Here is a 14,917-nt window from a genome sequence, read left to right on the forward strand (position 1 = left end):
GGACTGCCACCACCACATGTGTTTTGAGAGGCATTTCTTTCAGTATCCCTGTGAGTTTTAATGTTAGAATTTATTCACGTATTTCAGTTCAGAAATGATTGGTCAAAGCTGTCTGCGCTGATGTTAAATTTTTTCTTGCTTTATATTACGTTTGAATAAAGCTTGAAATCTTTCTATGATAACTTTGTTAATAAAGTTTCATAAATCTTTGTATTATTTACTTTGTAGTTTAGGTTGCCGTGTAAACTTGAATGTGCCCACATTGTGTTTCAGAGACTAACAACTGCTTCTTTCTTGTCAGGTGCCAATATCTTCCTTACCTCATCTGGCCTAATCAAACTGGGAGATTTCGGATGCTCTGTAAAGCTGAAAAACAATGCACAGACCATGCCCGGTGAAGTGAACAGCACCCTGGGGACAGCAGGTAGGGACTGGCATGACTGGCCTTTGCGCTGACTCCTTGCTGCGTGCGTGGTAACTGCACTTTCCCTCAGTTCTCCTGTCGGCTTTGACTTGGAGAGCAGGTAGGCAGGTCACCACCGAAGGACCACGTGCGCAAACCCTAGGCTTCCGCCTGAAAGCGCTCGTCAAGTTGAGAGATGAAATTTCCCTTAAAGTTAAGGGAGGGAGGAAAGGCCTTTTGTTTTTCTTCCCAGAAAAACTCTCTTTGTATTCACACTGGGTGTGTTAAAATTATTCTGGTCGAAACAACATAAGCAGTAGTTACTTGTTTGATTGTTTAGTGTCATCCTCCTTTGCAGGTTAAATTTTTTATTTTCATTATGAATTTAAAGATTTGCACATTCAAAAATTGTCTTTCAGAAGATAATTCGGCCCCTAAAATGTCCATTCAAGAAATTGATTTGAAAGATCTATTTTCAAGTTACAGTGTTGCCCAGACTGTAGGGAATTAGTATGTAATTCGGAGACAGTTTCTCCCCTCAACGTACTGGTTGTTTCTTCTACGTAGGATATTATATTATTGCTGGGCTCTGTGATACGGTGCTGTGTGATAACCCATCCCTGTCTCCGTATCTGTTACTTTTACAGCATACATGGCTCCGGAAGTCATCACTCGTGCGAAAGGAGAAGGCCACGGGCGTGCGGCCGACATCTGGAGTCTGGGCTGTGTTGTCATAGAGATGGTGACTGGCAAGGTGAGCAGAGCCACACCTGGAGGAGCAATTTCCGGAGGGCGTCTTCCGTGACCAGGGCAGTAATTGTGGCTTTATTATCGTAAATACTGTGCACTTTTTCTGCTAAGTAGAGAACATGACCAGAAATGAAAAATGTGACCTGTCAAAGATACAGTAAGGTTAAGCCAAGTGACAACTAGGAACCCAGTATTTATAAAACAACTCTTATAAGTGAATAAAGACATAAAGGTTGAATTAAAACATGGAGAAGCAAACAACTACAAAAAGAAAGATGAAGTTGAAAGTTATGTCCACACAAGAACTGGCACATGAATGCCGGTATCAGCTTCATTCATAATTGCCCAAACTTAGAAGTAACTGAGGAACATTGTACAGCAATAAGAAGAAATGTGCTCTCGAGCCATGGAACGATGTAGAGGAAGCCTCAAAGCATACTGCTGAGTGAAAGAAGCCAACCTGCAAAGGCCACATGCTGCTTGATTTCAGTTACATGACTTTCCGGAGGAGATAAAACTTTCAAGGCAGTGAATTGCCAGGGGCTGTAGGAGAGGAAGGGAAGGACAGATAGGCAGAGCACCAGGATTTTAGGCCAGTGAAACTGGTCTGTACGATAGTGTATCTGAAAATTCCCCAAATTGATCTTCTAATGAAGGTACAACTAATTAACAGTTACGCAAGTGTGTGTGTGTGTGTGTGTGTGTGTGTGTGTGTGTGTGTAGCATCGTCTATAAAGCAAAAAAGTTCGAAACCTCTTAAGTTGTTATTAGTAGGAAATTAATATACAGCTATTCCTTGCAGCTGTGAAAAAGACCACACACACATAGGGGCTCAAAAAATATTAGCTACTGTTACTTCTATTAGCAGTAACGTAGAAAGATGGCCATGATATTTATTATTTCAGTCACCCATGCATCAGAGAAAGAACAAGTTCTCATGTTGAAGAAAACATACTGTGATAACTAAGCAGTGGTACACAAAGTAGAATGCCGTGCACACTTAATTCTTTCTCCCATGAATCTCATTTTCCCTGTGAGAATAAAATAATCTAAGTTTCGCAGTAGTAAAAGTTTATGCTTGTTATGCATTAAGGTATCATATTAAACATGCTTATACCTGTTGAATTTTGTTTTATTGACACTGTCATATCATTTTGTATATTGCATTTTTAATTTGCATGATGTAGTGTTTGGATAATGGGGACTAACAGAACTTCCAAATGGGGTAGGCAGATATGCCAGCCACCACCTGGCCATGTAAATAAAGTTTTATTGGCTGTTGGTCACACACTTTGATTTACATATTCACACTATACGTAGGTATATGTATATAGCTTTCACACTATAATGGGAGAATGGAATAGTTGTGACAAAGACTATATGGCCCACAAGCCTAAAATATTTACTGTTTAACCCTTTAGGTAAAAGTTTGCCTGTTATGTATGAATATTGAAATGCCTAAAAAGAGATTGGGAAGTTGCATGTTTTTTTATGACCCTGTAGGATTAAAACCTGCTTTTTTCCCTCTTTTCAGAGGCCTTGGCATGAATATGAACACAACTTTCAGATTATGTATAAAGTGGGAATGGGGCATAAACCACCAATCCCTGAAAGGTTGAGCCCGGAAGGGAAGGACTTCCTGTCTCACTGCCTGGAGAGTGAGCCCAGGATGAGGTGGTCCGCCAGCCAACTCCTCGACCATTCCTTCGTCAAGGTTTGCAGACGGTGGGGTGGTCTTTTCCATGTGTGGGACCTGTTTGCATCTGGCTCTCCAAGACATTCAGGAACTTAAATAGAAAATATCTGTATCGATATCTGAAATGTTAGGGACGAAATGTGTCAGGCCTGGCAGTTTAGTATCTGATTGTTTTTTGGAAACTGTTCTTGGAGTTTGTCTCGCTTGAGCCCTTTTGGTGGTGTGTTTGAGGTGCCCTTGGGGCGTTACATGGAATTTTAAATGGGACTGGATGAAAGACATAGCTTTTCCTTTGGGTACAGGGTCCGCAGTGAGCAAGCATCGTGTTAAAGCTGTGGTGGTGGGGTGGAGGCCGTGTTGTAGACTCACTGTGGGAGGGTCGGCCAGGTCAGGAAGGCGGTGGGGGCAGGGCAGACAGAAGTGAAGGGCATGGAAAGGCTCATGACTACGAGTGTAAAGCAGTCAAGGCGGCGTGTGCAGGTAGACATGATGGAGCACAGGATGTGAAAGCGCAGACGGCAGCAGGCAGGAAGCACACTGGGCAACTTCAGTTATGTTGTGAGCATTACAGGTGAAAGCGTGTTTTAGGTTGATCACCCTGGAGGCAGGAACTAGTTAGGAAGCTGCTGAGACAGCTAATGGTTGGGCGTGGAGGTCAGGGGTGACTCCTCGGCGACATTTAGGACTTGAAGTGGCCATGACTGAGGAATGATTGGACAGGAAAGGTGAGTGAAGGGGAGAAGTCTCGCTTGGCTCCCAGACTCCTGGCTTGGTCATCAAGTTACAGGAATTCCATTCAGGGAGACAGGTGAAGAGGCAGCTGGCTGAGGGTTGGGTCAGGGAGATGGTGGTTACCTCGTGGGTAGATTAAGTTTGAGGTGCGTTTGGAACACGTGGTTGGGGATTTCAGATGGGCATTTGGATATTTGGGCTGGCACTCGAGAGAGAATCGGGGTGATAAAGATTTTGGAGACAGACATGTTACCAGGAGGATATCGCGAGAACTGGAATGAGGGCGGAACCTGCAGAACACCGGGGGGGAGGGCCCCACAGAGGCTCCAGAATAAGGACAGGGAGGCACAGCAGAGTGGGGTGACATTGCTCCTGGGGCACTGAAACTAAGACCCCGGCAGCTGGATCTGCTGCTAAATAAAAATGTATTTCTTCATTGTAAAGTATGTGAACAATTTAGCTTGAATTGCTGTTGTGTAAATGCAGACTTCAAAGTGCTTTCAGTAGTCAGTTCACAGAGCAGTAAGTCAGCGCTGACATCCCATCGCACCGACTAAGCCTTCCCGCTGTGCCAGACAGCGCTGGGGACATCCAGAGGCGTCGGTGGTGGGTCACCTGTGTCCTCTGTGTGAGCTGGCTTCAGCGCTCTCCTCCCTCCCGCAGGTCTGCACAGATGAAGAATGAAGCCAGGCGGTCCGTGCCTCGTAGTCGTGTACTCGGAAGTTCTCTTAATCACTACTGTATGTAATATTTACATGAAGACTGCTGAGAAGCAGTATAAGCCTTTTTGACCCTCTAAGACTGAAGGCTGCACAGGTGACCAGCGTCACTGCTCCTGCTGCTCCTGGTGGTTTGACCTGGCACGGGGCCCTTCTGAGCGACAGTCTCCACGAGGTAAAGAAGCTGCATGTTAAGTGCCATTACTACTGTACACGGACCATCGCCTCTGTCATCGTTTCTCACGTGACGGAGAACCGTGGCATCAGTGTAGGATTTTTGACCTTACTGATTCAAAAGCAGTTGTGGTGTTATCAGGCGTCCTGGGCCTTGTGATCTCCTGTTTGTTTGTCGAGCGCACTGACTGTGAAAAACCTTACCTTTTGTTGTTGTTGGCAAGTCACAGGTTTGTTTTGCAAAAGGCTGATTAATGAAATTTAAGAAAAGGTTCTTTTTTCAATAAATGGTTTATTTTAGGAAAGCGCAGTTACATTGTCTTTTAATGGCCGTCAGTTTCAGAGCCAACATGATCTGATCCAGAGGCTTGTCATTTTCCCTTGTGTGTTCCTCCAGAGAAGGGGCTCCATCGGGGGGTGAAGACGGGCTCTGGGTGTGGGCCTCTTCCAGGGCCCAGGGCTCTTTGTCCACAGGGAGCGAGAAACGAAACACCACTGGGCACGAAGAGGGCTTCGAAATGATGGCTTATTAACCAGAACGTTTATAACGTAAGAGTTTAAGCCTTGTTGTCACACGTTGGGGTTCAGTTTATTTTTAAACCAAGATGTGTAAGTGCTAGGGCAGTGTAAATACTGCTGAATCATCTCTTGACAAGAAAGCAGCTTTCCAGAATGTAAATATGTCAGCAGTTAGTTTCCTAAAATAGCCCCAATTATATGTCATTGGTGGTGGTCTTTAATTTCTTTTTGCTATTAAATTTTTTTGAAGATTGATCTTAAAGTTTCTTGAAATCTCTTTAGAAGATTGTTGACTCACTCCCTACACATAGCAGCCGACTCTGGGCAGGTAGTTTCTGTATTCACCTTCTTCTTGCCAAGAAATTCATGTCCAGAGAGGGGTGGCATCACAGAAGGATTTCTACAAACACATAGCTTTTTTTTTTTAATTTCAGTTTTTAAAAATAGCTTTTGAGGTATAATTTATGTAATATTTGAAGTGTATCGTTCAGTGATTTTTAGTCTAGTTACATAGTTGTACAACCATCTCCACAGTCTGTCTTGGAATGTTTCCATTACCCTCTTATCCCCTCAAAAAATCTCACGTGCATTTGCAGTCACTTCCCATCCCCACCCCAGCCTTAGGCAGCCACTAAGCCATGTCGTCTCCATGTTCGACCTGTTCTGGACATTTGATGTCAATAGAATTTTACAATATGTGGTCTTTTGTGTCTGGCTTTTTTCACTTGGTGTCATGTGTCTGAGGCTTCTGCCTGCTGTAGCGAGTATCAGTACTCCATTCCTTTCCATTGCTGAGTACTTTTACAGTGGATGGATGTGCCCCGCGTTTTATTTATTCATTTACTAGTTTGACTTTTGGGGCATGACGAAAATGCTGCTCTGAATACTCACACACAGGTCTTTGCGTGGACGTGTGTTTTCATTTCTCTTGGGAGTGGAACTGCGGGGTCGATGGTCAACATTTTGAGAAACTGCCAAACGGTTTGCAAAGTAGCTGTCCCACCTGACATCACCTCGAGTGACACGCGGGGGCCCTGGCTTCTCACGCCCTGGCCAGTGCTTGGACTGTCTTGCTCTTTGATGAGAGCTATTCTGGTGCCTGGGAGCCGGTACTGGGATGTGGTTTCGAGCTGCACTGATTGCCCTGACGGCAGGCGTGATTCTGGTGCTTGTGGGCCATTCGTTTATCTTCTACGGAGAGATGTCTGTTGGAATCTTTTGCCCATTTTTTAGTTGCCTTATTTGTCTGACTATTGAGTTGTAGGAGGATTTTGTATATTCTGGGTACAAGTCCTTTACTGGGCATGTGACTTGCAAATGTTTTTCTCTCCCGGTTTGTGGCTTGCTTGTCCCTTTACTTTCTTAATGGTGCCTTTTGAAGTCCCAAAATTTAAAATTTTGAAGTCTGGTTGATCAACTTGTTCTTATTATACGTGCTCTTGGTATTGTATCTAAGAAATTATTGCCAGACCCTTGGTTGTAAAGATTTATACGTGTTTTCTTCTAAGAGTTTTATAGTTTCAGCTCTTACATTTAGACCTAACATCTGGTTTTAGTTAATTTCTGGGTGTATCATGTCAGACGAGGATTCACTGTTTGCCGGGAGCAACTCATTCCCCAACGTCAAGTGCGGACAGAACAAAGACGTGAACAAGGAGCTGCCCCGTGCACCCCGGCCACCCTGCTGCCCAGCCCACGGGGGCCTGTGCACCCTCCTTTGGGCCTCGGGTGCACTCGGCTCATTCTGGGCGCTGCGCCGTCCAGCAGGGCACGGGCTCCGCTCACATGGGCTGTACCTCGTGTGCACGTTAAGTCTCAGCCCTGAATATTTCCTCAACTCTCCGTGTTCTCTACCCCGCCTTCCTTCATTTGCAAACACACGGATTCTGAAACCCCACTGATGACTTTTCTTAATTTCCTAGAATATTTGGCACAGATCTGGCTAAAGCTAGCATATGGACTATAAGAAGAGAAAGTGCATTTTGTGTAATTGAATTCATTTCCAAAATCCAAAGGGATTATCATTCAGTATCCCTAGCTTTGTATTTGTACTACTCACTTCCTTAAAATTCAACAGAACAGAGGTGCCAGACATTTCAAAAATATCTAGTCACTCCAGCATGTGAAACAAGACTGTGCCTTTGTATGAAAAAAATATATTGAAGGCAAAAGTTGTATGCGTCTTCCTCAGTGGGAAGCTTTTTTAACACAGCCCTAGCAGATAATTTCTAGGTGTGGAACGATCTAAGTAAGTGCTTAACAGATGCGTCTTCATGAATTCACAACCGTATGTTGGTCCAGGACGAGGCTGCGGGCGGATGAATGCCCTGTCCGTGCCTGGAAAGAGAAAAGCTTTGCTTTTCTCACTGGAAACTCAAACTTCACAGTGTTGACTCTATATACAGTACTGGGTTTTATTTTGGCTTAATTCTGCTTAAGAAAGGTTGGTATTTTTCCTTTAGCAAAGGGAACCAAAAGAAGACAATGGAAATTGGTGATTAAAGCCTCTAAATCTGTCCCCTTCATTCAGTCTTCACTGAGTGTCCGCTGTGACAGGTACAGCTAGAGGTGGCCCAGGATCCCATCCCTGCCCCTACAGGTGACACCTTCAGAAGGACGCAGAATACCCCGTTCTGGTGAAATTTCTATATTCTGCTGTTTCTGACCAGGTAATTTCAGATAGTTGACTATTGTAAACAGATACCAGTTGGTGACAAACGCTGTGACTAGTAGCGAGTGTCACCGGCCAAGAGAAGCAGGAACATGTGCCTTGCCCTCTGCCCTCCTCTCAAGCTGCACATCTGGTGCTTTGCAACAACTGTTATAATAGGACAGAAAGCCTCAGAACATCTGAAGTGCTTGGTTTTCATTTAAATTAGTTGGAAAACTCTGGAAGCGCTCAAACCCAAGGCTGCGGGAGTGTGTGACGCTGGGACGTGTGTTAGAGGGATTGGGTCTCCCCTCATTCACGGCTGGTGGCCCCGGTGCTGTGCTGGCTGGGGACTCGGTGATGACAGTCCCTCAGCCTTGTGTGTGGTCAGCTGGAGGGCGGAGGGACGACGTGGGGAGACGGCTCGCCTTACGCTCTTGCCCAGCATGTTCATGAAGGAGGTTTGAGCCTCACTCATGTGGCAAAAGAAATCTTTTAAAACGTTTTTCAGTTAAATCTCTGAAGGTATTTTAGGAAATCACCGTACTACGATGCCACCAATTCCTTATCTATGCGGCGGCCCCCGTGTTTTGACATAGATGGGAAGAGTCCAGAAAAGAGGGAAGTTAAGCAGTTGGCCTGCCATCCCTAAATGATGCTGTGGCAGAGGCAGAGTGGTCCTGAGTCTTAACACGGGGAGGGACTGCTGCAGCATTGAGTGTGTGCAGCCAAAGCCGTTGTCTGAAGAGTCACTGACGTACCTTCCCGTTTCACGACGGCAGCAGTTCAAGGCCCCCGATGGGGGAGGGGAGGAAGAACACGTGTGGCCCGGCCCAGAGCACATGGGAAAGCAGCTCATGCCCCCAAACTTTCTCTCAGCTGACGCAGTCCAGGTCTCTCATCACAGCAGCAGAACCCCGTTCGTGTGGAGGAAGAGTATTCATCAGAACAAGAGCCAGGAATATGAACGGGCTCAGCCCCGACAGCGGTCCCGGCGTGCAGCTGTTGTACCCATTGCGCTGCCAGGACTGAGATGGCTGTGGGGACATGAGGCCGCCAACACGTTGTCGGTGAATGTGCTGTAAGCGCTACTCACAGTAAACAGGACGTGAGAGCTGCTGCCACCGAGGCGTTGCAAGGTGCAGTTGCTGAAGGAGGGGAAACGCTGATACCCAGCTGGACAGCCTGGCACAGACACTGGCGCGTGCCCTTCCTAGCGGCCCTGGGAAGGATGGGATGGAGTGCAGGCCTCTGCAGACAGGCGGGCACAGCTGTGGCCATGTTGCCTCCGTGGTCTTTGGAGCATGAGGCAGGTCGTGGCCCTGGCGCTCCTGCGGGCTCGGGCTCCGCTGCCCCCAGTGTGTGTTCTCCATTTAGCAAATGTGGGAAAAGGCCGACCGGTACATCACAGAAAGCTGGATGAGGCCTCTTGCTTGAGCATGGAACAGAGACCGTCGAGAACGTCCCGATGCCTTTCTTCCCACTGTTGTCCATAGTTACGTATTGATTCCAACGCCTCTGCAAAGCGGGTCTGTTTTGCTTGGGGACCAGCCATTCCACCAGGAGAGAGAGAACGCAGAAGCGGCCGGGGCCCCTTTTTCTGTCCGTCCATCTACTACTACATTTTGGCTGGACAGTTAATTTTCATAGACTTTTACCACTTACGACCATATTAGAAAAACACTATGTTTTTCATTTTTAAATACCGTTAGCTGCTTTTACAAGGTTTGACATGCATGCATTCGGCAAATACAGCAGTCAAGAGAGATTCCAGTACTAGGACATGAGCCTATGAAAAGGCTGTGTTCTCCCTGCCACGTACTCGCGGTGACAGGTGACGTCACTGAGCACACTGGCTCCCCCGAGGCTAACCACGCCAACGTGGCAGCCACAGGATCAGTCCACACACCTAGGCTGCAAGCGGCACCTCAGCTGCTTGGTGCTTCTTAATGAAGGAAGTCACTTTGTGGGCTTGGTTTCCTGGAGGAAGCACATTAAATAAACTCCCTGTCCCCAAGCTGTGGGGACATCTAGGACGCCGCCACATTGCTGTCCAGTCGCAGTAAAACTTGGTGCTTGTCTCCACCCCCCTGGGTGTCAGCCGGGCTGCCCTGTGAGATGCTGTGAGATGCGATGTTAGGACTGAGGGAATCTCTGAGGTTCAGGGACGCGGGAGCAACGAGGGGTCTTTCCGGGGCACCGTGCCATCTCTGCCATTGCGGCGACAGAAGGAAAAGCAGGTCCACACACGCCCAGCAAGACGTTACTTCATGGAAGGGCCAAACAGCTGATACAGATGTCAGGATGCCCCCCAGCACCCCACCTTCTCTCCTTTTCTCAGGCAGTTTGTGAAAAGGGCACTGATTTGCTCTTTCCCAGAGAACGTTTCGCCCGCCTTCCTCCAACCTGGACCTGAGGCACAGCTGAGCGGGCTGTGGGCGTTTCCTTGTTATGTTTTCTGTTTGGTCCAGAGCCGAACAAAACTATTCAATGTCTATGGACCCCTTTTACGTTCCAGGGAGCGGGTGTGTGGGGGTATTAGAACTGAGATCGCCATCATATTGAATGGGAGGAGCACAGAAAAAGGACACGTTTTTGGACACTTGAGTGTAATTTCTGAGTACTTTTGGGAAGTAGCAACATGGAGGCCACTTTTTAATCTTTCAGTCCTTATTCGTTTAGTGCTTTTAGATTCCTCCCGTGTGCTTACACGTACTGCCTCGTTTACCCCGGAAGCCCCTGAGGTAGGTGTTCTCATCCCCATGTTACAGATGGGGACACTGGGGCTCCAGAGGTAAAATGCCTCGGCCAAGGTCTTTCAGCGAATCAGCTGCAGAATTCCGTGAGGGTGAAGTGCAGCTGAGAACATGCCCGAAACTTCCGACTGCTCCACTCAGGCCCCGGCCACGCAGGGGCCCCACACCCAGGTGCGGCCCACACACAGGAACGCACACCCGTGCTGCTCCAGGAGCCACTCTCGTGCCTGAGGTGATTGTGCCTGGGCTTATGCCCACGAATCTGTCCTGTGGGCTTTGTGGGAAGGCTGCCTTTGAAACCCGCACGTGGCTTTACACAGGGTGTCCAATGCGTGGCCATCAACCCTGCGCTCAGGAACGCTAGCATGTGGCACCTGGGGCCCTGGCCTCACCGGTCCTCCCTGCCCACACTGAGCCAGAAGTTGTTCCCCTTTTACTTCTGCAGATTTGTATCCATGACACATGACTCGTGTATCAAAGCAGAGCCTCTCTCGAGTTCTTCCATCACTCCTTGGCATCTCTAGTTGGGTTGTGCTCGGTAAACACTCAGGACTAAGTGCTCACACAGGAGAGCATGATTCTGGATAGAACGTGCCTTTCTGTACGGTTCAGACAAGTTCTGTGTGGACAGTCCATGCCTTCTACAGCCCCTCGACCAGGCCTGTGGTGGGCGCACGTGCTACCCAGGCAGGAAGGCGCGGCCTGTCAGCGCTCATGCTCGTAAGTACCGTGAGCCCAAGTGCCAGTGCGTCTCGGCCTGAGAGGATGTACTGTCCAGTCGCTCACTGTTCTCTGGAAATACCGCTTTTCTTCCCTCGTGGGTTTGCATTCGACATCTGTTGATTGGCCGCAGTTTGCGGAAGTGCTGTGTGTGGCCCGTTCTCCAAAGGCCAGATGCCAAGGAGCAGACCTTCCGTAGCACGAAGGTCTGGGCTTCCAGAAGGAGAGCCGAAGCCCAGGGGCTCCTCGTACCCTGCTGTTGGCTCCATTCTGACCCTGCGTGGTGTTTTTATAAAGTGAGCCTGCCTTGTTTGGGGGACCCAAGTTCCGCTTGCTACTGAGATGAACAGGGGATGAAAAATCGTCTCTCAGATCACGACAGAATGGCCAGCCTTCATATTTATGTTTAAGATCGGTTCTGCAGGGAGTTGGGCACCCCTTCAAGACTTAGGCCAGGCAACCTCCACTGCAGAGAGGCTGGGGAAACCAAAGCAGCCTTACAGGCGGCCTCGTCACTGGGTCACACAGAGGCGCTCAGCACCTGCGTTTTCCTTAAAGGCTCACCGGCCCTGCATCGTGTCTGCTGCCGGGAGTGGTCATCAGGGTGGCATATCCTCCCCCCGGAACTGCCCCTGCCAGGCCTGCCAGGCCGAGTCCTCCTCCCCCACCCCCTCGAGCGCACCGTCTGGATCCCGGGCTCAGAGCACCAGACACGGTGGAGGGTGGGATGGAAGCGGGGAGCCGTCTGTGTAAAGACCGCAGAGGAGCCAAACAAATATTTTTTTGGAGGCATAATTTATTCATTTTACCTACCGCTCCTTTCACTCTGTCTCTGGCAATCAGGGTTACAGAAAACAGCACCAAAGGATGAAAGGGGACGCTCCCCCTCGTTCCCCATCCCTGCCCGCCCCCTGCGCCTCACACACCCTCTGAATGATCACGGGACAAGGCTCGCACTCAGCAGCACGTCATTCTCACTTCTGTGTGTTCTTTCTCGCCCGCGCACGCACGCACACACACACACACACACACTCACATGAGAGGAGAACTGAAACCCACTAAAGCATAGGGAAGAAAATATTGAAGCTTATCTTCCTCCCTGTCTGGGGCGTTGAGCCCAAACTCCCGGCGTTCCCAGCAGGGGCTCACCCAGCTTGGTCACTGGGTCCCAGCAAGGATGACAGGCAGCGTCCACCAGTTCCCCAAGGTCCCCTTTGGACGGCACGTGTCCTGGGTCAGTCGTTCTGTTTCTGCTTGCTGTCCACGTTGCCGTAGGCAGAGCCCTTGTCAATTTCCGTCACACCGATCATCCATCGAACGCCCATGGAGGCTGCAGACACAGGAAGGGCAGGGTGTCAGGAACCCGTGGGGACTCCAGATGCCAACAAGAACCCTAGGAAGGCCGCTGTCTGCACATCTGAGAGCGGGCAGATCTGGGCCTTTTCATCATCTCCGCCTCCCAGTCAGCCGTGCATGTGGGCATCGGTCTTACTGTACTGAGTGGCATTAAAACAAACAACAAGGCTCTTCTGTTGGCAGGACTGAGTCCTCCGACACTGGAGGTGAACAGTTTGGTAAGCCACGCCAGCCATACGCAGGGCGTACAGAACTCTGCTTCCTGTCTGATCCCTGAGGCAAAGAGCAGTCTTTTGTGACTGCAGGTGGGACGCAGTAAAACTTAATAAAGAACACACCGGGCGCCTGGAGAATGCAAGCGTTCAGATGCCCACTTGATGCCCTGCACGTCCCCATGTCGCCTTTGGAACAAGTATTAGGGCAGAACAAGCCATGTCCCTGCCTCCAGGAAGCCTTTCCCCCCGAAAGCGCGATTCGGTGCAAACAGAGAAAGGAAAGAAGCCGCGGGAGAGCCTAGTTTACCCCCCAGGAAGCCCAGCAGCTGGGTCCAGCGCTCCCTGGAGAGGGCACATGCGAGCTCCCTGGGTGCAGGGGCCACGTCTGAATCACCTCGATGTGCCCAGCACTGAACACGGCCCAGCAAACAGTCCCTTTATAATACGCGTCTAAGAGTGGTAATGGCTGACATCTCCAAGACATGTTTACAGAGCGTGAGCTCTGGTCTGTGAACTGTTAGAGCGACTGGGGTGGGTGAGTCCAGCCAGTACGAGGCCCACGTGTCCTGTGGGTCAGGGCAAAGAGCAGGCTGCAGCCTGGGCCCAACTCTGAAGAGGCTGCGACAGGAACCCCTGTCCTGGCATGAGAACGTCCACGCAGGGGAGATGGTGAAGATATATTACAGAGCAAAAAGAGGTGCTAGAACATGGACTCCACTGCCCACAGGCTGGGGAAGAAGAACAAGAAGCAGAGATTCAGGGCAAAGTGTAATAAGGTTCAGGCTCACGGCTGATGAGCCCTTGTTCTAGGGGGTCGGGGAGACAGAGCAGTCAGTTCCTCCCAAGCTCCTGGGGACCCTGTGTCCCCTGGGGAGAGCGCCTTGCTCTCCAGACCCGGGGAGATGGGGCCATTTCTGAGGGGCCAGCAGCGGGGTTCCCTGTTACAGGGAAACCCCCACATTTCCCTCTGGGTGCAGGAACACAGGTTCCCCTATTTGTAGGGCAGGAAGCAAGCGCAGTGACTCCTGGCTGCCCCACAAGTAGCAGTGTCAGGGGGCTGTGGCGGGACGAAGGAAGGGCAGCAGTTTGAAACTGCTGGTCAAAGAGAGCCAGTAGGAGAACTGTCACAGCTCAGTCACTGAACGCCTCCACTCGATGACGTCAGTGCACGTGGCACCAGGGAGCACGTGCTTTCCCGGAGGCCTGGGCCTGCTTTGCATGGCAGAGCCTTCGTCAGTACCTGCTGGGCCCAGGAACTGGTTTTCCTCATGACACAGAGGAAGAGCAGAGCTGTCTGCAGAGGCTGGGGCCGTGGGGGTCCTGGGGTCCCGTCACGGGAGGATGTGAGTAGCAGCTGCATTGCCACCCCCAGGGAGTAGGGGGTGCCCAGCACTGGCGAGAGGCTGGGCACCCAGGTGTGACCTTCCCGGCCTGCCATCTCCATGTGTGTGAACACTGGTCCTGCCACCTCGTTTTCTCTGGCAACCTGCAGGCTGTGCTGCTCTCCAGAGGGCGTGACAGCCATGCTGAGCTGTCTGCACCCCTCCCTTGCCAGTGCCCCTCACCCGTCTCTTGCCCTCCACTTACCCACAAAGAAGACAAGGAGAAAACTGGCCAGTGTCAGGGAAGACCCGCTGCTGACCATGTTGATGAGGAACCGGAAGAACGGGTACAGCAGCAGCGAGGCCCAGAACAACCAGTTCAAGAGCGTCCAGGGCCGGCGTGGGGGCACCATGGGCGTCTCCGGGAAGGTGCCCGTCCTGTAGTACTCCTCCTGGAAGGCGTCCTGGGGACAGAGAAAGACCCGAGCACTCAGACACGACCTGGGCCCCTCCTGAGTCCCTGCTTCTGAGGGCAGCTCAGAGGCCCCTGGGGGCCGCCACGGGGCCTGCAGAACCGGGGTCTGCAGCATCCCGCAGACGGTGAGCCTTCACAAGACTGCAGTCGGCTGTCACCTTCCCGTGGTGACACGTGGACAGGCAGGACCACTGCGGCTGTCACTGAGTCTACGTGTCAGAGCTCCAGCTTTGGCATCAAACCAGCCCAGTTGTGTCCCAGTCTGTTCCTTACTACCTACCTGACTGGGCAGGCACCTGGTCTGTAGGGCAGGAGGTGGTGCTGTCCAGATGGGTCAGTGGGGGGAGGAAATGAGACGCTGCGCTGAGCCTGGCATTCAAGGAATGCCCTCAGGAGAGGGTAGAGGCTGCAGCCTCGGAGGGGGACCGGG

The 14,917-nt window shown here is 50.4% G+C and overlaps 2 protein-coding genes across 7 annotated transcripts in view; one reads left to right on the forward strand and one right to left on the reverse strand.

Annotated features, from left to right (window-relative positions):
• The window catches only part of MAP3K4 (mitogen-activated protein kinase kinase kinase 4), an 84,082-nt gene extending 79,301 nt beyond the window's left edge, over positions 1–4,781 (forward strand). For 4 of the 5 annotated variants that reach the window (XR_004422265.1, XM_033099707.1, XM_033099697.1 and 1 more), the window contains 4 exons: positions 302–424; positions 1,051–1,157; positions 2,688–2,867; positions 4,245–4,781. Coding sequence is in view for 4 of the 5 variants with exons in the window: in XM_033099707.1 (XP_032955598.1) it covers positions 302–424; positions 1,051–1,157; positions 2,688–2,867; positions 4,245–4,265 (431 nt within the window). In the remaining variant the exon portion in view is untranslated. The remainder of the gene's footprint in view (positions 1–301; positions 425–1,050; positions 1,158–2,687; positions 2,868–4,244) is intronic. The other variant, XM_033099713.1, reaches the window with a different exon arrangement.
• A 7,143-nt stretch (positions 4,782–11,924) lies between these two features.
• AGPAT4 (1-acylglycerol-3-phosphate O-acyltransferase 4) overlaps positions 11,925–14,917 on the reverse strand; it is a 104,637-nt gene continuing 101,644 nt past the window's right edge. For both annotated transcript variants that reach the window (XM_033103680.1, XM_033103679.1), the window contains exons 8-9: positions 14,278–14,476; positions 11,925–12,449 (exon numbers count right to left, since the gene is read on the reverse strand). In XM_033103680.1, coding sequence (XP_032959571.1) covers positions 12,355–12,449; positions 14,278–14,476 — 294 coding nt within the window. In that variant the 3' untranslated portion in view covers positions 11,925–12,354. The remainder of the gene's footprint in view (positions 12,450–14,277; positions 14,477–14,917) is intronic.

The sequence above is a fragment of the Rhinolophus ferrumequinum genome, chromosome 3, assembly GCF_004115265.2.
Source record: "Rhinolophus ferrumequinum isolate MPI-CBG mRhiFer1 chromosome 3, mRhiFer1_v1.p, whole genome shotgun sequence".
Taxonomy (NCBI): Eukaryota; Metazoa; Chordata; class Mammalia; order Chiroptera; family Rhinolophidae; genus Rhinolophus; species Rhinolophus ferrumequinum.